At 37.1% G+C, this 24921-nt stretch overlaps 1 protein-coding gene across 1 annotated transcript in view; it reads right to left on the bottom strand.

The window, feature by feature from the left end:
• Positions 1-2125: 2125 nt before the first annotated feature.
• The window catches only part of LOC105198818 (alpha-2B adrenergic receptor), a 105964-nt gene continuing 83168 nt past the window's right edge, over positions 2126-24921 (bottom strand). The window contains 3 exon segments of the mRNA XM_026136302.2: positions 2126-16767; positions 16769-17026; positions 18217-18594. Coding sequence (XP_025992087.2) covers positions 16369-16767; positions 16769-17026; positions 18217-18594 — 1035 coding nt within the window. The 3' untranslated portion in view covers positions 2126-16368.

The raw sequence follows: 24921 nt of genomic DNA, 5'->3' as shown, positions 1-24921 counted from the left end.
ATAAATAATTACTAAAAATATACTTACTAATTTTGCTATAATATTTCTCACATGCATGACAGCGTGCTGATTATCATCGGACTGTAGTCTTTGCCTATTTCCGTTACGTTAATGCATTCGATTAATATTTCAAACGTGATATGCACGATTATAAATCGTATACTATATATAATGTGAATTTACTATAAAATATTCATGGGTGAACGCAATTAGAATTTCTCTTGCAGTTATGTGATTGAATTTTAACTGATAATAATAGCTATAGAGCTTTAGTGATCTTTGCGTGTTTAAATTGAGTATTTCCGATTTCACATTGATTTTATAGCTTAAGCTTCGTTTAGTGGACGAAACTCAATTCTCTCGATTGCCACTACTATAAACTATTGACAATTGATATTGATTAATTACAATCTCGACGACAATAGCGTTCTATCTTCATTCTTTTGGACGTTCGTTTGTGTCATACACGATGCGATTGCACACGGCAGCGGGAATTCATTGATCGAAAGTGCATATCGTTGAAACAAAAATCTAGCTTGGAGTTATTATAATGTAACCGACATTATGGCTCGTGCATGATGAATTGTGATGTGCAAAGAATGTGTAAAGACGAGTTGTCATGTATTCATTTTCATTTACTACGATAATATTTATTTTATAAATAACAGAAAACACTATTGCTCACATTTTGTTTTTCTAACAAATTTGAGGAAAAAATTTTATATACAACACATGAAATAAAAATGATAGCATTCTCAGTATTGCGAAGAATTTGATTGTCGTATATGCATTTTAATTTAACTTTTTGTTACATTTATTTGACCATTTCAATAATTACAATAATTTTACAACCTGTAACATTGAAACATTTTAATAACAACAGTAAAGTTGTAAATTAAAATTTTCTTATATATTGTGAACTAATAAGGCTATTTTATTTACGTAATTTTCTAAAAAAAAAGACATTTTAATTTTATTTAAAAATTATAAATTCTATTTTTCTCTTTTAGCGGCGATCTAATTGAAAAAAAGTATGCAATTTCATATACACACACACACACACACACACACACACACACGCACGCACACACGCACGCACACGCACACGCACACGTACACGCACACACACACGCACACGCACACGCACACGCGCACACGCACACGCGCACACACACACACACACACACACACACACACACACACACACACACACACACACACACACACACACACAAGAGAGAGAGAGAGAGAGAGAGAGAGAGAGAGAGAGAGAGAGAGAGAGAGAGAGAGAGAGAGAGAGAGAGAGAGAGGGGGAATGTGTGTGTTTTATGCAAATTATTAGTTTAATCGACTTCTTAAAATGTAATGAGATTCGGTCATAACAGTATACTGTTGATTCTATTGGAATATGATCACACACACGTACACACAGTCGCAAGTCTTTCAATTAGCTTATCGCGTACTGAACGTCGTTCAAAGACAATTGATGCATTGTCAAAGCAACTGGTTTCGCCAAATTGAAATACGCAATAATTGAGATGTATACTGTACGAAACTAAGAGAAGCGTACAAGGAAATATTTCCCATACGCATAATTTTAATGATTACTGTTAAAAACTGACAAGGATCACAACGTGAGAATTCCATATTAACAATGGATGCAAATACTATGAAACAAGGAAAAAAAGGAGAAAGGAGGGGGGGGGAGAAGGGAAAAGGGGAAAAGGGGGGAGAGAGAGAAAGAGAGAGAGAGAATATCGATAATTTATCGTCGTGTTTTCATTGCACGTAATTATCGGACTTAGGAAGTTTCACCAGTTGGAAACTTCGTTAGAAGATCTTTACTGTAAGAAGCTTTGCGTAAGCTTTTATAAATCTCTCTGCATTAAATATAATCGGTATATCGACGAAACGGATTAAAGCCTAGTGGCTGCGGCAAATCGATATAAATTTCTTTCGACAATGAGAATAGTTTTGTAATTAAATTACTTACCTTACCGGCACGGCACGGAGGTTCCATTTGGCTCATTTCTTTTAACAGATCGCAAATTCTTCACAATTATAAGAATGGTTGTGTTAAGTGGAAATGGTAAAGAGAACCGGTAAAGAATAAGACATTGAGAAGTCTTTTTTTATCTTTTTTTTTATAAAACCAAGTCATAGCGTATTGATAGATTTTTTAATGTCAGTATACATCATAGTTTACTCTTGTTTCTTGATCTTCGTAACATACCCGCTCACGACGGTCGTTCGGTCTATCTCGTATATTTGATAGTCGTATCGAGATCGATCGATCGTCTGCCTTTGGTGCACTGTTGAGAACATGCGATTTGAGCACAAGGTACGACGAACGTAGATCAGTAAAGCTATTCGGCCATTCTCGCACATCTTACGCATCTTTTCACATCGCTGAAATACTTTGATTACTCCCCTTTCTTCTTTTCTCGTTACAACACTCTCACACCTATTAGATGCATTCATACGCACGCATGCACTCATACACATACATTTTACACATCTTCATCTCTTCCGTTATTTTTTCTCTTCTTTTTTTTCTCCATCCGTTTACTTTAAGCGTTTTTAATAAGGAAGAGTACGGATATTCGCTCGGAGAGAGAAGTATTATAATGTGTTGAAAAAAAATAATTTATTCTGTTTAACGCGCCGATCATTCTCAGCCGCATTTCCATCGATTTAACGTCTTATTACATTATTACGCAGTATTACAACGATTCCGCCTTTTCTCGTTGGTCGATTTGTTCCATCGTTTTTACGATTTTTTTTTTTTTTTAATATGTATAACGAACTTATACGAGTAGTAGAATATACACGCTTTAATACGGTCGATTTATTAAATACAAAAATTATTATCGTTATTGCGGACCTGCGTGTTGTGTGCTATGGATATTTATACAGTACAAAGCATATTTTTCTCCCTCGTTTGTATATTTTTTCTCTCTCTTTTCCTTTTTCACTTATATCTCCCATTTTCTTTAATTTTTCTTATTCGCGTTTCGCGGAGTTCGATACACGATTTCAATCCGCGATTTTCTTTCGATCGTTTCTGTCGAACACTATCCGCGCTTCGATAACATTTATATTTGCGTATAGCGCGCGCGCGAAAAAGATTTAGATCATCTTTAGGTATTGCAAATATAATTTTCTTTCTATCGCGAGAAGAGTGAACGGATCGAGAAATTCATGCAAATCAGTCTTTCGACGATCCAAGTGTTTCACTTCATTCTCACCATTTTCGGACTGAGCTTATTCGTCATTCGACGTTCTCGTCGCATCGCTCGTACATAATATATTGTGTTGTATTCGTTAAAGAATTTTTATTGTAACTCATAAATAATAATAAGGAGATAGCTGCTGAGATAAACGCTGACACTTTTCATGACTTTTATCATGCGTTTACTATTAAATTTTAACTACGTTAGCTTTTATGAGCAGCCGCGCCGCGCCGCGTCGTGCCGCGTCGCAAAACTTTATATCACGCGTGGACGGGCAACTTTTTTTTCACTTCATTTTTCGCCATTTTTCGTACGAAGAGAAAGAAGCATTTTCCAAGCATTATCCCACTCTTTTCGCATATGTGTTATATTTTGACATTACGATATTTTCCGATTACATATGCGTAATTTCGACTGTGTTGTACATTTAGCGCTGCATCGCGAAACTTTTTCGGCGCAGATATATCGCAAAATCGAATTGTAAAGGGCCACTCTGAGGCTGTATAGCGAAAGACTTGTATAGTGAAAGAGGTGTATAGAGATGAAAACGAGACAAGACCGTTGAAAAGTTACGCGGAAATGGTTTAACGTTGAAGTGGATAAAAGCTTTAATGCGTTACGGCGAGGATTTCGCAAATTTCTTGACGGCATAAATTGATCCTCCGCTCCAATCGCTCCTAGGCACAATTAAGTCCGTTGTGTAAAACAGAACTTGTTTCGTTTCTAATATACAAGTCTGTACCAGCGGTAATAAACGCACTTACGGAGAAATAGAAATGCAAAAGGAATGAAAATTCTATTTATTTTCGTAACGTCACTTGAGATGCGTTGAATTTCCTAACTTGTTATCATCTTCCTTCGTAGCGGGAAAAAATCATTCGTATACGATCCCCTCTTTCACGTATACATACATGTTTTACTTTAATCGTTAATTGCGTCAGCAGCTATATAAGTATTGTATATTTTTTCTTGCAAAACAAAAACGTATAAAACGTATTAGGGAAATTCTCATCATAAATTCACAAAAAAGGAAAACATTTGTAAATATACATTTTCCTTTCTAACGTTAAGTAATTTTGATAAAAATAAGAGAATTTATTATTCGTTAATCAAATTACTATTAAATAGAGAACGTATTTAATTAACCATATTGGGATTTCGATAAATTGTTACTTGTTTCGCAATGTATCGACCAATTCATGGCCGCGATACAAATTGCCGGACCTGTTCTCTCGTTCGTTAGGCGAAAATGCGGCGAGAACGACGAACGGCTCCGTCCGTTTTTCCCTTCTCTCTGTTTACTAATTACGCTTCACAGTACACTCGTGTGTCCGTAACTAGTCGGCCGAATATATAGACACAGACGAATACACGCGAGGAAGGAATGGAAGACTTTTATAGATCAAATTTTATGTAAAATGAATTCCGCCTGTGCATTGAGAGAGACGGTGTTTTTATTTGAAAATGGAGCGTTATATATATTATATATTTTATATATATTTTGTATGTATTCGCACAAGTGCATCGTTTTCGTACGGCATATGTGCATTTGTGTGTATGTGTATGTTTATTGCGTAAGCATGTGCATTATGTGTCAATTTCTTTACTCCAGTGATTTGCGCGTGTGTGCATTGTAAAAAAAGAAATGATACAATTGTATATGCCGAAAAACAAATCGAAACGTCAATAGTGCTCTCAGTAAATTATATACCTATATATATATATATATATATATATATATATATATATATATATAGTCTACATGTTTATACACATTTATTTCTAGAAATTATTTACCACCGTTATAACTATTAATCGGACATGCGAATGAAACGCAATAGCTTATTGATTTCCTTTCTACGGTTTATAATTATCTGATGAGACTGAAAAGAGAGAGAGAGAGATCAGGCCGCAATGTCTGTGCAATAAAATAAGAGAGAGAGGAAAAAAAAGAAACGAGTCTTTCGTGCGTAAGATAACATATGCGTGGGATTTGAAAAGCAGTCGTGCGTATTCTTTGACACAGCTTCACCATACGCGCGTTTATTCCTCTCGCGAACGATGTAAATGAACGAAGATAGAGCAGCTTTTTTCATTGCACGCGGGTCCAGGTGTACGCGCATCGAATAACGCCAGTATCATTTCGCTGACAACTCGGAATGGGATAGACCGTAATCCCCGTGCATACAGACTTTTTAATTTAATTTTACCCGGAGAGACAATACAGAGAGAGAGAGAGAGAGAGAGAGAGAGAGAGAGAGAGAGAGAGAGAAATGTGAAATAAACATATCTCTGAAACCGACAGTTTTGCTAAATAATAAAATTTCTATACTTGGATATTTTCACTTTTTTGCCCGATGTTATTTCGCATTAATAAATCAATGATTTTTTCTTGCATATTTATATATTTCTCTCTTTTTACCAAATCCATAATGAACGAGAGTACAGGTATCGCGCTGTGAAAACTTGATTGCGTGTTGCCGTGTTTTGACTATTATTACGTGACAATAAATTGATTATTGTAATGAAACAAAAAGTAACTATTGCATGTAGTAGATTTACATGTCTATATGTGCACGACACGAAGCGGAAAACTTTTTACAGCTTTTACTGTGTAAATTTCACTAAACGGAATCCCATTATTCCGTTGTGTTAGCGGCTTTAAATTTGATTTGAATCTTTTGCGTGATTTCGACGGTGTTGTAAACTGGGTCTCGCGGCGTAATATAAAACGACGCAAAATAATTTTGTACGTGCTGCTATCAGGAGAGTCGATGCGTTGAATAAATTACAAGATATGGAATATATCTTGTAATTCGTATATTGATAATTAAAAAATTTACCTTATCTGCGTATGATTTATTTCAAAGAAAAATTTTATCTTTATTTTTTAAAATAATTAATAATTAATGTAAAAAGTTTGTATCACAAACGTGTCCGATTTAACTCTATATATCATCATTAATTTATAAAAATCTTGCGATTTAGCATTGCCATGCCTTTCAGTAGAAGCATTTCTATTTCGCTATTTTAACTAGTTGAAAGATAATTTCTGGAAATTATTGACGTTATATGTATCATATTTAAATGTGATGGATAGTTTTTGTCTCTTATTAACACAGTTTTGAGTCACAAGATTTTGAAAGTTTAACGATAATACGCCAACATCTTTAGAAAACAGTATTTGCAGCTATTTAAGCGAAAGTGCTGAGGGAAGCGTACATTCAATCATCATTATTTATGGATGGCTGTGCTTACGGTGTATACAACGCGGGTGATGTAATTTTGAAGTACACACTCGAAGGAATGTTAATGAACGTAGCGCTGACAAATGATAAAGAGATTTCCTGAAACCTTTGTCTATATTTCGTTAATCCACGATAATACGTATACTTACGTACATATATATGTAATGTGATCATATTTAAATGACGATGATTTGCAAAAAAAAATTCGGGAAAAACAAAGCATACTTTTTGCCGTATTATACAAGTTAAAGGAACTCATCTTTGCAGAAAAGATCAAAGGATTTGATAAAAGAATACTTGTGAATAGATGTCATTTCGCGTTGCGCAATGATTATCTTCTTGATTGTTCAAGCATTATTTGTTTGTCGTTTGGATACTTAGTAGGTACTTGGTAGACTTTGTCGGCGTTACATTTACAGCGAATCCATGTACGGATACACCGGATCCTGGATCATGCGGCGATCGTGGATCGAGAACTCGAAGGTCCCGCGCGAAATGCGACGAGTATCGGCGACATCGATTCATAGGTTAAAGTGTGACCAGCTTTTCCCTTTTCCCGATATAAAACATTACATACAATTTGATTTTTCAATCAATATTGTTAATATTATTTCAATTAAGTAGTAAAATATTCCATACGTTTTATTAAAAGATTCGATATAAAAAAGTAATAAGTTGATTTGTAAGTCCCGCTATAGCAATATTAAATTGAAAACAATTTTTCAAATTACGCTTATTTTATTTTTGCTTTGAATGTTTTATGTACTAAGAAAATAATTATTTGTGTGTTTTTGAATGTACTCATCATTAGCAGCTCTTCTAAAGCTATTATTATGTTAGTTAAGTGAATATGGTTGCTTTACTTATAATGACCAGTGATTTTGTTCTGAAATACTTCCAAGTCCTTAGATTCCGAGCGGATCTATCACTGCTCGAACAAAAATTTCAACGGGTTGATACCGAAATATAATGTTGAGAATTTAAAGAACGTTTTCACATTGTCTTGAGAAAATGAGAAAGTAGAAGTGCAAGAATCAATCGTACATCATGCATGCACCGTTTTGTGTAAGAAAGGATTGAAACAGTTTTTCAAACTAAAGAATTACTACAACAACACTTGAAATATGCTTTTGATGCAAACAACTATGACGCTACCATTTCAATATTCTCTTAGACTTACACTACCTTTCACAGTACATTATCATTCGTCATATCGATTATCGCGGAAAATCTCTAGTAACCACATTGCCAGTAATAGTAACTGCCGTCGTGCGGTGGAATCGTTGTAACGTTGAGATTGACTAACAATAAGGATGAAACGTATCGCTAAAAAAATGCATGCTACAATCGGCGATAGGATACAACACTCGTGTGTGAATCGATACTCGTCGGACACGCTTATACAGCGATCGTCACCGTATTACGTAAGGTAACGTGTAATAAAGTACGGTGACGCAAAATGCGACTCCTTCCGCGTGATGTGCACAGTGTTTTGGACTTCAAAAGCCTGTTCAGTTTTCCAAACTCAATTACACGAGAATACTTGCTCGAGTAGTCGCGCGTCGGATAGTAACAGCATCCTACTACGCGTGTCGCGTGGAGCGAGATCCACAAACGTATGAAAATGATGATAAATCGTTAATGAGGTCTCTGCTGTTTTGCAATGTTTGAATATATTCGTTAGAGTCCGCGCCGCACGTGTTTTCTTTACGTAGCGTATTTCGTTGCAGAGTGCAAGTTTATCATGCATGCTGCTTGTTACGACTCGCATCGCTTGCTTTTCTACTCGATGATAGATATCGTGCTATTTCCCGCGCATGTTTTGTCACGTGTAACTAGCGTGATCCGGTCGTAACAATCGTGCGCGAGCTCTTCTTTTCACTCTCCATCTACATAATCGCGTTACATCAATCACGTCACGTGCGTCTGTGTCCCAGTCCCACGACGCCAAATCTGCAGCGACATACCTTGTTTGGTAACATACCGGATAACATGCATTACAGTCTGCAAAGACAACGAATAAGAGAAATATATATTGTATGGCGTGAGCTTAACAAATTGTGTTAAAAAAAAAAAAAAAAAACTCCGATTGTAAATTTTTCACAATCGGATTACACGTTTGAACCTTACAAACTTAAAACGTATGGTAGGGTGTTTTTTCTCGTGCGACGTAGAATGCTGTTACTTGAAAATTTCCATTTTGTTAAATTGTCTTAAATTCCGTGCACGCTTTGCGTTACATATCGTTATTGTTTTCTTGAAACTTATAATTCTATAAATAATTTATATATGTGCATTGACATTATGAAATTTGAAAGGACGTAAAGCGATTCGGGTTTACAGAAGGAGAAATGAAAAATCATTTACGTCAACCGACGTAGTTGCCATGCTGGTAATTTAAAGACGCCAGGAATGCTAAACGTGCTTTCAAAGTTTCTCAATTGTTTCACACACTTAGAATTCGCTTTTTGTGCCAACCTAGCATCAAATTTCGTAACGCGTGGTCGCTATTGTCTCTATAGAATTCCCATTAAATGGACTGTCGTAATATTCGATCTTTTAATTGGGAAATCGATACTTATAATATCTAAATCCTATATCAGAAGTCGCCCACGAGCTACAGCTAATCTTCTCTCCATGTTTCTCTCGGCTCTACTCGTGTTAAATATGGAGAATTAGCTGATAGCTCGGAATTATAATTTTTATTTACATAGTAAAACGTTTCTCATAAATAGTACTATTAATTATATTTGTAATTTTTTGTTTTTATCTCTATCTCTGTTGTAACATTATATTCTCATTCTCTATAACAGATAATCAACGCTATTAGACAATAGGACTTTTGTATCGATAATAGTGAGTACTAACAATGATGATAGTAACCATAAAATGATGATAGTTTTAATGATATAATATCGACAATAATAATATATAGTGTGTGTTTAGTCTTCAATATATATATGTGTATGTATGTATGTATATTTTTTCTCCCGATTACAATAATACAAGTTTCATAATATTTCTATATAGTTAATTGTTCGTACATATGCATGTGTGTGTATTATATACATATAATATACGCTTTTATAATAATGTACGTAATCGAAATAGCATAAATTTCTACATTCTCTCTCCTATTATTTTCTCTCAATTTGTAACATACGTACATGCACACGTACACATACACACGCTTTCTCTCTCTCTCTCTCTCTCTCTCTCTCTCTCTCTCTCTCTCTCTCTCTCTCTCTCTCTCGTTCACGTCAGTTTTACGTAGCGTCGTTCTCAATCTCATTGCACACTTTGAAAGCGTTTTAGTGATATCACAGTGATTTCATTGCTCCAATATCATCAATAGAGTAAAAGTCCGTCGGCGACGCTGGCGCGCGAATTCGTCATAATGCACTCGCATGGTAATCGCGATCGCTCGTTTCGGATCTGAGTCGTCCAACGAGCAAATAAATCTCGGCGAGGCGATGACGGGATCATAAATCTCGGTCGACACAAACGACCTCCTCGTAACGAGAATGGGCAACATTTAAAAAGATACGATAAAATACGAGCTCAAATTATTCGTAATGCACGAGCGTATAACAGATTTATGTTAATCCAATACACGATGACCATTTATTTCGAGTTAATTAATCTGTCGAATAATATTGTATTGTTCTTTTTCATCGGTGTCACCTGATATTAATTGTGATTTATAAATAGTTACAACTTTGATTGTAAAATGCAGGAAGTTACATTTTTTTTTTTTTTTTTACTACGGAACGTACTTGATAATTACTATTATTGTAATTTCATCGTCACGTTGCAGCGTTGATTGGATAATTTTTACACGTATATGCTATAAAGCTTTTTCTTTTCTTCGTGTTAACACAAAAAAATTAACAAATAAATATAATAAGACATTTTTCTGAAAAATACTTAAAAATGCGAGATATATGTAATCTTGACAAACTATCATAAATAGTTGGTCAATAGTAATCAAAGTTATTGACATTTAAAGTTAAAAAAATAATTTTAACACACGTTTGTGGCCTGTATAAACGAACGACACGTTCTTTCTCTTTCGGGTGACATTTCTCATTATTCTGCAGCGAAATCGGCTGTCGTACGTACAACTGCAGCGAAACGAATTTTCTTCACACTCGAATAATCTGGAACATCTTTTATTCGCGCGCGCGCGCGCGCGTGTGTGTGTGTGTGTAGCCGAATCGCATAACTATAAAAATTCCTTCATAAAGTCGATGCGGTTCGCTTCTCCCGAAAATTTGGAAATTCGTGCCAAATAAAGAGAAATCGTAGCGACCATGTGCGCGCATCAACATTGAGATATTCTATATGTGTGGCTTCGATCGTTAGATAAAAACGCCGCTTTATCGTGGTAACAATAAATCGCGGGGCGCGCATTATGACAGCGCGCGGCGCGGCGGCGCTTTAAATCGTGCGTTTCAGTTGGGTGGAAATGCTTAATCCACAGGGGAAGATTGGGCAAATGAAGTCTGAGCTTCGAGATTTGTGTTCCCGGGGAAAACGATCACAGCACGTTCACCATTGCGTTTCTACGCTTCCCCTATCGCGTCCGCGTCCCTTCCCATTCTTCCGCGAAGAATAAACTTTTCTGCCCCGCCGAGTTACTCGCAACTGGAACGGACGGCTCCAAGTCGACGAACTGGCGCGGACTAACATTAATTCTTTTTTTCTCCCCCTCTTGGGAAAATCCAGAATGATCTCTCTGGCTCTGGCTCTGCCTCTGCTCGTTTCTCTAGCTTTACGAATGCGATAGCGAGACGAATGTAAAGACGATCTCACGCGACGCGACCATTGCCGTCGGTGTATTGGAAATAACAGATAGAATCGATCGTTGGATTCCTACTTTGATTAGTAATATCTAATTAATAGTTAGGATATTAATAGTTAGTATAATAGTAATAACAGAGTAATATATATATATATATATATATATATATATATATATATATATATATATATATATATGTATGTATATATGTATAATATACATGTGTATACAATGCATGTCGGTTTCAAATGCATTTGCATTGTATCGTATAACGCTTCGCGAATGGTGCGTTGTGCACCACATTAGAGTCAGATTGCACGAGTATAACCGAAATGATCGTAGGAATTAGATACGTAGATCGTTGCGATCGTTACAGTTCTTACGCGAATGATAGCTTACGCGAATGATAGCTTAATTTCGAAACTGTCACTGTACATTATAGTGCTTAGAGAACATCGTTTACGTAAAGTAGATAACTGACACACACATAGAGATTTTCCGAAAGACTTGTTTGCAAAAATTCTTCACCACGCCTAAAGCGACTGGTGTTACACGTATTAATTGATGACAATTGGTAAACGGTCATAATTCTTATACGTTACTTACATTTATCTCAATCTTAATGATTTGCGCTATTTCTTTGCACGGCCATTTATATTTTATTCACTAATGTCTTGTATGTTTAAAATCACTTATAATATTATTTCATTCATATCAATTAGTTCATTCGAATCAACATGTCTATACTCGTATCTCGCTCTCGATATCTTCTCTCGATATAATTAACAGAATTAATCGTATAATTATAGCACAATTCAATAATCGTCTTCGTCCGTCTAGGATTCCCAAAGAGTAAAATATTTTTACTTTCCGTTTAATTATTCCTTACGAGTATGTTACTAATTGTACACGTCCGGAAATTTTATCAAATCTTTTGCTTATTGAGAAGAGATCATAAATTAGATTGATGCATGTAAAATAATAGCTATTTAATAATGGAAAAAGTATTAATTATATATAAAATAAAATCAATAAGGTAATTGTTAAACCAAAATAGTGACTGAAAAGATATATATGTATTAAGTAGAGACAAGTAGCATCAAAGTTATTTTATATTCATAACGTTTTGTGTAACAAGCTGATCTCGCATATGTATCATATTAGAACAAAAAATTTTTGTTTTGAATTTTTGTTTCATGATAAAAATGGAAATATAAACATTTTTATTTGAGCAATGAAAAAATAAAATAAGAAAACAACTTTCATTAAATTAGTCAATAAGAAATATTTTTAAACAAAGTACAATGTATAAATAGAGGATATGTGCTAATCAGCTGATTTAAAAAATAAACCATTTTTGCTTTTTTTCAACAAACAATTGTTATATTAATTATTAATATTAGACTGAAAAGAATTGCATTTTCATTTTGACGAATTTTCATCTAGTACACATGACTTGACATGATCCCGTCCACATATTTGTCGTATAGCGGTCCGACGCAAATAACCACAGTGGGTCCAACGACCGCGGCATTCGTGCAATCGATTACCACGTCGTATGGAAACACGCGTCTCTCTTCTCTTCTACTAATTTTTCCCTCTTTTTCTTCAGTAAAAAGAAAGGCGAGCCGAACGTTCTTATTGATCCAATAGCTATGTTAATAATCCATTGAACAAATACCACAATCTTATCAGAATTCCATATTGGTTCTCTCATATCTGATCTCCAACCATCCGTAATCATTTGCTATCCCTACGAATTATCTTTTTCCCATCAACCTCTTCAACTTACCATTTCATCACGAGATTAGAAAAAGAAAAGAAATGGAAGTAATAAAAAAAAGGAATAATAACGGAAAGAGAGAAAGAGAGGGAGAAAGAGAGAGAGAGAGAGAGAGAGAGATTTTATAATCTTTTAGAAATCTGCAGAGCTTAGATAAATTATATAACTAAATGTGTAACAGAGAAATAAATTAAGGTAAAATTAAAATTAGAGAAAAATTGAAATTTGAAGTTACATAATATGAGCAATATTACTGAAACAGTTAAACGATAGTTGGAAGATAGAAGGGAGTCTCGGAGACGAAGTGAAAAAGAGGTGACAGAGAGCGAGACGCGAGAAAATATATGTACGCACGCACGCATAGGCAGGCAGGTAGGCAGGCACACTTAAACATTACGGAACCAGACGCGCGAGATGTGTTTATCGATTTATCGTTGTGGTGTATTGCGCGTCACGTACGTGCGCGTGAGCGCGTACATTTCCGCTAATGTACACGCTGTATTGGGCGTATAGGATTTATGATGCTGGAGCTTATCGTCTCTCTCCTCCCCCCCTCTCTCTCTCTCTCTCTCTCTCTCTCTCTCTCTCTCGCCAAATCGAACGCGAGGTCGGCGAAAAAGCTGACATTGTCTCTTTGGAAATTTCAAAAGAGGAAAATCCGGAAGAGGGAATCTCGCATCGTGACCTCTCTTGAAAAGTCGCTAGAGAACGCGTTGTCGAGATCTCGGTGTGATGGAACGAAATGAGGAATATTGTTACACAGTTGTGTTTTCGCAGAAACGCGAATAGCGAGCACAGGTGTGCGAGACATCGTTTCCTCCTCTCTAGCTTGCGGAAAGGGGACCATCCCCTTTCCGCGTATGATCATTCCGCGAGACTCTCGTTCATATTGACGTAGGAGCATCTGTTTACTGGCAGGCACAGGATTTCCGTCTTACGGAAATAATATTTCTTAGAAGCGATTTCACACTAATTGGCGGATCTATTCTGTACCCTTGGAGAATTAACTGGTCGCTTTCGATCATTCCGTCGTCCATAGTGTGCCGCTTTTCCGTTATTGTTGCACAATCGGGTATAGAATACATCCAATGTGAATCGAGTAAACATAACCGAAGTATGATTAAGCTTTGGTCAAAGTTTTTGTTCGTGATGGGGAATAAATTTGAGTAATGGAATACCGATGGACATATATGTATATGTATATATATATATATATATACGCACAGTCATATACAATTCTTTTTTTATTTTTATCTAGATTCGCGTTTAATTTTGGACCCTGCGACGCAAAGTGATTATTCATCGCATATTGGATAGCGTGTGCGCACGTTCCCGTTCGCACATACGCACACCTTCTCACATGTACGTACGGACAATGCGTGATCGAAAACACAATCTGCGATTGATCGTTTAGCGCCGATTTACTCTCTCTCTCTCTCTCTCTCTCTCTCTCTCTCTCTCTCTCTCTTGCGCGCGCGTGATACCTCGTTTCAACAAACGATCGTTTTCAACGAATGAAAGATTGATTATTGCTGTACAGTTAGGCTGCGACAAAGAAACCTGTTTACGAAATACAACTTTTGTGTCTCTTGAAAAAAGTATATGAATATATATTGCCAGCACGCATCCATATGCCCTGCACGTACGTGACAGAATTATTAAATCCTATACATAATCTTTCGTTAAAAGTAACATCGAAGACTCACGATTGGAACGCCGGACGTTTAAAGGGACCGTCTCCGCGGCCACAACGCGCGTTTATGTATATATCTAATTAGTAGGAAATGTATCATATACTCTCTCGTATTCTCATTTATTTGTCAATAAATCCGCCGACGATCTTCAACGTTGGTTGGTGTTGACGTGACCGATCGCGGCCACGGTGTTCTAAGGGTTCTCCTTCCTCCTTCGATCGCGTCGTATTGTATTTTCCCTCGCGTATGATTAAACGAGTCGCACTCTACAAGTTGCATTCTCCGCGCGATTGTGCGTCCCGTCCTCTACCGCGATAGTCGACCGCGTTGTTGTACTCGGGGATGTAACGCGCTATGAAACTTGCAAGCCGTCCCATTATTTTTCCACGACGAGACCCAGTAAATTTACTCGAGCGTGTGCATGCTGCGTTGCATGTACGCAACTTAGGATTGTCATGTCTTTCATAAACGCGACCAAGAGATTAGGCACGAAAATAGTGTCCTCCATCCGCGTATCAGTCGATCACGTTTCTCTTTTTCTTTTTTTCTTTTTCTTTCATATTGTGGAAGAGGAATGGCCAGTAAAAAAAATATGCGTGGAGATGGAGGAAGGAGCGATATGCTGCCTCTTGGTCTTCGAAGCGATTCGCTTTTCGTCGTAAGTTGGAGAATAGGAATCCGCCGTGCGTGGCGGATCGTGTTCCCTTGGCCAGCCAAGCGAACGGCGTACAGCTTTCGTTGATCTGTCGCGTGCAGCATGTACAATGTCCGTACAAGTTGTGTAAAAGTAGTAGAATTCGATCTTACGCATTAAGGGGTTTGTTTAATATGGAGTAGTGGCTCCCTGGCTCCCTGGCTCCCTGGCTCCCCAGTGTGTGGCTGTGGCTCCCCGAAACGTTCGAAACTCGTTTCGTATTTTGCTTCCATCGTTTAATAATGTAGAAAGAAACAATGTTGTCGAGTTTCGACGTTTTCGAAGAAAAAAAAAATTTCTTCTTCTTCTCTCTCTCTCTCTCTCTCTCTCTCGTCAGTCAGGATCGCGTGCGTATATTGAAAAATAACTTGCGATACATATACATATTTCGCGTTTTCGGGATAAAGTTGTACGTTGATTTGACAGTTGCAAAAAGAGTCGTTTTTTTTTTTTTTTTGAAAGATGACAACAATCCCGAAGGAATACACGAATATATAAACTCAGAGACGTGTCTCGTTTCTTCTCGATTCTCCGATTCTTCGCACGTGCGATTCTGCAGTTTCCAGTGCAGTTCGTTTTGTATTCCGAAAAAATGAGCTGGAAAACTTTTTTCGATCTGCGAAACGCAAACTTCTCGTCTTGTCGCAAACTCCGGCGAGGAGTGAGGGGGGCGAGGGGCGAGGAGCATTTCCGATTCCATCTTTCGCAAATGTTTCCACGGCGTTGTAAAATTCCACACCTTCCTCTTATGATTAAAGTTTCTCTCGAGGCTAACTCGAGGAAACAGATATCGGATATCGCATATCGCGCGATTCGATCGAGAAAACATCCTCGGAGTCCTCGAGGTATTCCCGAGGACGGAAAATTGAGTCGTCGCTAGCGTCCCTCTTGGTCGACGCTATACTGTATTGCTCATTTAAACAATATTCGGCGGAAAGCGCGGCGGAAGTCCTTGTTGAAGACTGTGTAAATGAAGGGATTCAGCGCCGAGTTGGTGTAGCCGAGCCAGAAAGCGATTACGAAGGCCTGCGAGGGTATATCGAAATCGGGAAAGAGTGGTTTCACGATGTAAAGGACGAAAAAGGGCAGCCAACAGGCGATAAAGCTACCCATTATGAAACCTAGGATCATCGTCGCACGCTTCTCTTTCTTTCTCGCTATTCTTCTCTTTTCTCTCTCTGGATCGCGTTGCTTCATCGTCTTCCCGTCGCCGCCACCGCCCCGCCGCCGCCGCCGCCGCCGCCGCCGCCGCCGCCACAGCCGCCGGACTCGTCCTTGCCGCCCGCCCCGTGTCGCCCCCATCGCCGTGTTCTCTCTTCAACTTACCTACGTGCTTGCGCCCGAAAATTGGCTGGCACAGTCGCAGCTTTAGCGGTTTTACCACTGCGCATCTCGACACCACGCCACTGTCCGACGAGGAGGGATCAAACTCGGAGACCATGTCGACGTCGATGCCAACGCTGGGCGCTCGACATCGCGCCGGCACGTTCTGTCCTCCCGACTGTCCATCCCCGTTCACCGACAGGCTCGCCTTTAGGTTACTTTTCTGCGCCGGCACCGGTACATTCACCTGCGACAAACGTTTCGATGTCTGTCAGTCTTTTTTCGTTTCACACAGTTAAATGGGAAATTATTTCTCTTTTAACTGTCAAATTTATTTGAAATTTAGATGAAAAATTGTGAGATAATCGCTGTATGTTTTATGCACGTGCACGATGTAACGCTGTCTAGTGCTGGGTGAGCATATTACTTTCCCAGAACAGGTTCTTTGCACACACACACACACACACACACACACACACACACAACTTTCTAGATATGCAATATTATAAACTCTGTTAGTTTTGAGATAAAATTTTGAATATGAAGTAAATTTGTGAAGCGTATAGAGAAAATAAATTCACCGCAAAATTCTTTAATCCATATAAAGACTTCTGGTAATGGTATATTTGAATTTTTATACAAAGCAAAAGTTAATTCGAGTAAGATTATGAAAAGTCACTAAAGAAGATGAAACATAACAATACTCCCATATTTTATAGAGAATTTTGTGTGTACATGCGTGCGTATATAAAATCGAAAAGACGTGTGCGTAAAATCATTCGTTAAAGTTAATCAGTCGCTCTATAGGTAAATTTCTTCAAATCTCAGAAATCTAATAGAATTGTACGTTACATCTATTCTTATGATATATATATGCGATGTATGATTTTCATACGAACAGGCAGAATTATCACGAGATTCTTTGACATGCAGCTGTTATACAAAGCCCGAGGTAACAAAGGCGGGCGTGTTCTTGCGCTCAAGTTTGAACGAGAATTCGCGTAATTGCGCGACAGTCAGAATGGGAAACTCATCCCCGTGCAATTATCTTCCTGCCTCGGTATAAAACTGTATTTTCATACGTAATTACAAATGCGACTTTGCTCAGACATACGAATTTTCTTCAGTGAACGCCGCACTGAATCCGCAATCTTGACAAACGAGTGAGGTCCAACGTTACGATTTGATGTTTAATACGAAAAGCGATTTATTTCCCGCAAATATGTATTGATACAAAGAAAAGTGTTTCACGCAGTTCTCAAAATATTTTTCTCATTAAAAGCAGAGCAGAGAATATTTTCATATTTCATAATACTTGTATAGTATTTTTACAAGAGTTTTTTTTCTATTGGAGATAAACTATATCTCTTGATATTTAAATTTCAAATTTTGAGTTTATTTCCATCAGAGAGAGAGAGAGAGAGAGAGAGAGCCTACCTTCAGCGTGTCCTTCTCTTCCATCGGTATACTAGTGCCTCCGCCGGGATCGGCCTCTGATGTGCTGACGTCACTAGCAAAGTCACACGTGACAATCGGTATCTGGACCGGTTGGTTCTCGATCGTGGCAACGTTTTCCATGACTGATCCCGGAGGTTTCTTAGCATCGGTTGCCGGTGTGCTCTGAGTGAAACTGGTCTGCCTGATGTCAGGCGATTCCGGCGGTACCGCACGTGGACGGGGCTGCTTCCGGATGCCGCGACGCGCGCGAGCTTTGGCAGCGAAGTATATACGTATGTACACGAAGACCATGATGCAGGATGGGATGTAAAAGCTGCCTAGAGCAGAGTAAAGGACATACCCAATGTCCTCCGACAACTGAAACAGACAAAAATCGATTCTTCGTTCAATTTTATTGTAGCAACTTGATATTTAATATTATATTATTCTCTCAGTCGGAGGAAAGTTTTTCTTACATATATAGTACTCTTTAACACGCGTATAACATTTGTTGGAAAAGGGAAACACATTTAATTAACTGCACATAAATAATTAACTCCATTTTTACGTCCTCGTTACTGTATAAATATATTTCAGGCTTAGCAGATACATTTCATTATCATTTATATATACATGTGTATCCTGTATACATATTGGCATTTAACGAATTGCTGATTATATAGGTCAATTGATTTTCCGTTGTCATCCGCACGATATGTTCGATATCCGTAAGTAGGTGCAGTCGGTGCAGCAGTTCTTCGGAATAAAGTCCCGTTCTGGAAAGCACTCTAACTTTGGCGCTCTATTTCTGGGAAGATTTGATTTCGATGTCGAGGATGCACAACACTTTTATAGCGGTGTTCAGAATGTGTTTAACTAGGTTTACGCCACGCCGCGCCGGTATATCCCTATGTTCCTATGTACGTGAAACGGACCGCGTTACGATCTCGCTTTAAGAGCCCCGCGCACGTTTGTCGTGGGCGGGCGTAAATACGAGTGCCAGAATTTAATTTTACTTAATTCGCGATGCAACGTGCGGTCGCGCGTATAACGCAGGTTTAAACTATATTCAAATTTATGTCGCGTATAACTCGCGTGCGAACGCGTTTCCTAGCGCGCCTTTAACTCTACATGCACTAATATGGTTACCGTTGGTAAGTGCAGCACAGCCTTAGTATCTGAGAAGTAGGTAAACTCGGTAGCGTGCTACTTGGCGTAATATCTCGTTACGTCAAATTACGAACGCGCGATTAAACGCAAGCGAGTGATTTATGTTAAATGCACCCTACAAAGGAAAATATCAACAATCTCTGTCTCTCTCTCTCTCTCTCTCTCTCTTTATATACATGTATATATATATGAAGCATTATAAATCGTGTTTTAAAATTGATATTAGATTGATACAGAAACTTGCAAATTTTTCAAAAGAAGAACACGTATATGTTGTGTCATTCGTCGCAAAAATGCAGAGAAAATCGAGAAGCGAAATATCTTTCAAGTGCTATTTCATGTACACTTTTTGCCACAGCTTTTAGTTTTGTCTATGCTTTTAGCATAGTAACATTCACTAGCATTCTTCAACTGTGCTATATATAATAGACTCAGAAAGGACAGATTTCCATTAGGGAGAAACAGCTTTTAAAATTTTACTACGTAAGTAGGTTAATTAGATAATTTTTATTTTACAATTCATATATGTATATCTTTTTTATTTTCTACCATAATACTAGCCGCAGAACGTTGATATGAATATCTGAATATTACTTACAAATTATTTACATTGTCATTGAACGTATTGGAATATTCAATATTTTCCAAGGACATGCAAAGTGCATGATTCAACGATGATTAAGGCTAAAATTAAATAAGTTTGAAAAACTCAATAACTTCATCTAATACTTGATAGATTCGTCAGATGTTAATTTTTTAAAACCATGCATTGAAATTAAATGACTGTGGGATAAATTTAAATTCATGATAGAGATATTTAAACTCTCCGAGTTGTTATTCTTCTGCATTTCATTATTTCCTTTCTCATATCTCTTTCGTACGCATCTTGGCGACAAAATGCTCTTATCGCGACAGGAAAAGAAATTTCCAAAGGTGCACCAGGTGTACGATCACGGGCGCAAATGCGCGAAATAACGAGCAATTTCTTCAGCTCAGGATTTAAATTTATAAAAGCGCGAAAGTCAATGTGCAGCGCCAAGCAGCTTATTTGTCGGTACAACGCTATCGCGAGAGTACAAATTTATCTTTGTCTTCTCACGTTGAGACTGGTAGAAGTTTGCGAAATACTTTTAATCATCGGACTTTGCAAAGGGAAAAATGTTTATCTTCTGTCAGAAAAAATTTTTCGTGCGTAAAATTCTCATTTTAGTTGATATAGACAGTTTAGATTGTTAACAAGAGACTGATTTTTTAAATCAGTCATTAATTTAAAAAAATTTGGACATTTCTTTTTTCTACCTCATACATGCAAAGCTATTAATTACAGTATTTTCTAAAATTGTATATTTTATTAAATAAAATCGTAAAAGGAAAAAAGTGCTTGGAAAAAATATTCATTACAATGTGCTTTAGTAGTAGTAGTAGGTAATATAACCGACGATATAAAGCTTGGACGAATTATTCGTCCACTTTAAAAGAATTCTCTCCATTTGGGCACGGAATTGAAGAGCAAGCTGAAGAACCGCCGAGGCAGGTAATCCGATGTCATTTTCGTCGAATAAAAATTATTCACGCTTTTCGCCTTTTGCGAGATTTGCACATTTACATTTTGACGATCTATCGAAGTAAAAAGAGAAAAGTTTATTGTAATTCAGCAAGAATTTCAAACCAATAATCTTCTTGACGCACAGCGAGCCGCTAATACAAAAGTGAATACACACGAAATAGCGAGTAATCCCGAGAGCGGCGAATGAAAATTCATGAAAATATGAATAGTAAGGTTGACGTGAGTGGAAACAGACTGTTCTGTATGTAACCAGACAATTCGGATTGAAAGCGAAATTCGTTGGAAAAACCGGAAATCCGTGGAACGTTCCCAAAGGAGATACCTATCGTGTGTGACAATATATTGCTTCAATGCCGAAAAGATAAAAGTAGCATCGGAGCGACGCGACGCGACGCGACGTTGCGATTGAATCATAGAATCTTGTCGAATATCAAGGGTCTTCGACCAAAGATTGATGTTTCGGATAAATATCCGTATAACTAAATACAGATAAACATATGCATGAAAAATATGCATATGAATTTCATCTTTTCACTAAAGACTGAAAGAGTTGTACGTAAGAATTGTATAAATATTTGTGCGTGTCGTCTACAGTAGAGTATATGTTATACTCTTAACAGTATAAAATATTATCTCGGAGAAAACTCATCGAACATCTCGATTTTCACGTCCAACTAAATAATCCACCGAGACTGATGAAAAGGGGGATTCTAAAAAGAGAAACGAGATAGGAAAATGATTCGGCACATTTGCCGTTCAATTTATAATGCGTAAATCTTCGCCATTCTCGCCTGACGTCTTCACCATATGTAGGTATACAATATATACCGAAACACATTATCCGCGTTCAAATACATAGCGCGTGCTTGTGATAAATCGATTGCTTTTAGTTTTGTGCGTTCTTGCGGCAGAAAGAGGATGATAGGACAAATGAGGGTGGAAATAACCGGTGCGAAAAGTCGGTAAGAAAAAATGAGGGTGTTAAAGGCGTACGAGTACTTAACCTCTGAATGGAAAAGTAGAAGGATTGGACGATTGTTCCCGTATATGTATAGTAGGTCCTTGGACTTTTTCTTTGAAATTCCTCCTCGTTCGAGCTTATCGTCCTTTTTTCGAATATATCTCACCATTGCTCGCCGCGATCGCGTACAAAACTTTCGTTAAAATATATGTACGAATAAAATAATAAATTCCGATTATACTGTGACTTTAAGAAATTACAGGGCCAAGTTGATGAACGCGTACTGATCGTACCTCGTCAATATTTTATATTCTTATTATACTTAATGCAAGCCACGTTTAATGATAAAATATGAAATGAGTGAGAAATAGTAAGTACCTGAAATATCAAGCTATAATTTCCAACGTTCATTTCTGTACAAATCAGTAGCACCAAAATTGGAAATGTAAAAAAAAAAAAAAAATGACTTGAGTGATGTGCATTCGGCAACTCTCCTCTATTACTAAAAAAGAAACATTTTAAATATTTGCCACCTACGTAAATAATACGCGCTGGATAAAATATATCGATTATCTATTTTAAAAAATTCTGCCAAATAAGCAGAAGGATATATTGAGCGCGTCTTGTATAGCCCCGGCAGATTGCTTTATTTATTTATCTTAAAAATAAACAGGCGCCCATGTTCGATATTTGAAACGTACGGTCAAAAAGAATTGATTTATTGGCACTCCATATATACGCATATCGAACGTTTTGGAATGTTAAAGGTTAAAGCGTGCAATTTCGAAGCGAAGTTGCAAACGGCCGTCCTACTTCCTTTATGCTTGCCGGACGTTGTATAATTAGGATTGGGTGGAAAATTGGGACAAGTGGCGCACTGGAAGCTCCTCGTTTGCACTGGCTGATGACAGTGTCAAGGGTAAGGTAATATGCAAAGCGATTAGCGTCGTCTGGAGGAGAAATGGGAAGAATCATGTTTGTATACTATAACCACTCGTATTTGTACGAGTTGGTCTTGCGGCAAATGATATCACTGAAGCGTGCTGTCTACCGAAATCACTGTAATCACGCTCGTTTTAGTCATCGTTATTTTTACTTTCAAGTACGGTTTTATATCATGCATGATTATGGCAGATTCTAGGCATACAGAACTATACCGTGTATGATACTATGTACTTGAATTGGCTTGAAATTTTATTGCTCTACAATATCAATCGATAATGAAATAAATTATTCTTATTGCATCAATTAGTATGACAAAATCGTAAATGCTAGTTTTAGTCAGCATTATTTTTGCTTTAAAAGTGCAGTTTCGTATCATGAAATTATAACAGTCTAGGCACGTTCATGTTCTATAACATTTAGTATGCATAGCATATGTTGGTGAAAAATACCAAATTCTATCTTTGTACCATGCGTTACGCCACGCTCGTAGTGTAATAACTACCTTTCTCGAAATTACACAAATCAAACTCAAACTCGGAGAACGAAAAACATTTTTATTTGTTCTTTCAAATAATTTCATTTTGTTTGGTTTAATTAAAATTCACCTCTTCAATTCTCTTATTGTCGGTCGTTCTCTTGTTCACTTTCTTCCATCAATATTCCTTTTCATTTTTCGTTCTTGCCATACGTCTGTGTATAGCACACTCTCTCCATTTCTCGTAATTGCTTTTTTAAGCTAGCGTCATGTTGGGGGAGAAAAGACGAGAAGGATTGTGCATGTACGCTTTCAGCTCATAAATCTCCGTCAGCTGGTGTATTGAACGAGCGAGTATATGTGTAACTGGAAGATTACGTTTTCGGAAGGTGTATTAACGTGGGATCGTTAACGTAAATCTGTCATCCGTGCAAGCTAATGCGAAGTTCGTACCCTCTGTTCTTCTATCCGTAAATACTAACACATCGATTATAAAATTCTCATTCTCTTTTTCTCTCTGACATTACTGTAAGACAAAAAACATTTATCATTGACATTTAATTAATGACTCATTTAATTGAATTGTCAATTGTTCACAAGAATCAAAGAGTTTGCGATTGTTCTTGGCATCGCAGGCATCCATTTCTAATAAAATTTCATTTAAAAATATTTAATTTATTATTATAATTCACTCTATTTCTACATAAAATTTAACGCGAGAAAGATAAAATTTTTTTTTAAATATAAAACTTAATTATATTGTAAACTCTCACATAGCAGCAAAAAGACAATGTTTTTACGCGTGTCATGCTACAATTATTTTTTTTCGTTTCGCAAGGGATTTTAATTTCAATATTAGCCGATGATTCGCGTTCGAAAGATTAGAAATTTTATCGGGATAGCGTTTCTCTCATACGCTCGCAAGTTGCTTCTTTGAAGCTTCAATTGATACTCCCTTTGTCAAGCGACCATTGTGACGCCAGGATGCCTGGCCGACGCGACGTCGACCAACGCTTCAGAGCGTCAACAGGAATGAAGATGAGAATGAAGAAATTAATTTCGGTTCGTGGCACATGGACGATAATAGCAGAAATATAACAGTAATATAATGTACATTGTCTACGATGCGGACATTGCGGTCCGCTGTGATATACGATGTTCAAGTTGATACTTTGTTTCGCTATATGCGTAACTATAAACGTCTGATGCGAACTTTAATTTTATGTTAAATTTCTCTATTTCTTTTTTTTATATATGGTGTGTATGTTATTTAATAATATATTATTTTCCATACGACACTACGATATGACATCATCAAGATTTTCCTACGTAGAAAGTAACAAGTTGAATCATAAAATATTGATATTTTTATATTATTATTTTTTTAATTAAGTAATACTTATTTTTGTAATTAAGTAATGATGAAAGAATCGATCAATGCCTATAAGAATGCAACAAATGCTTTTTATCGCCTTTCATTGACTCTCGTAAATACAGCAGTAGCGATTATAAAAGAATTTCAATGTTCGCTATGAAAACAAACTGAAATGACATAAAACCGTAGACACACAGTGACACGTAATTAAG

Source organism: Solenopsis invicta, chromosome 11, assembly GCF_016802725.1.
Source record: "Solenopsis invicta isolate M01_SB chromosome 11, UNIL_Sinv_3.0, whole genome shotgun sequence".
Lineage (NCBI taxonomy): Eukaryota > Metazoa > Arthropoda > Insecta > Hymenoptera > Formicidae > Solenopsis > Solenopsis invicta.
This window is presented reverse-complemented; position numbering and strand designations above follow the sequence as displayed.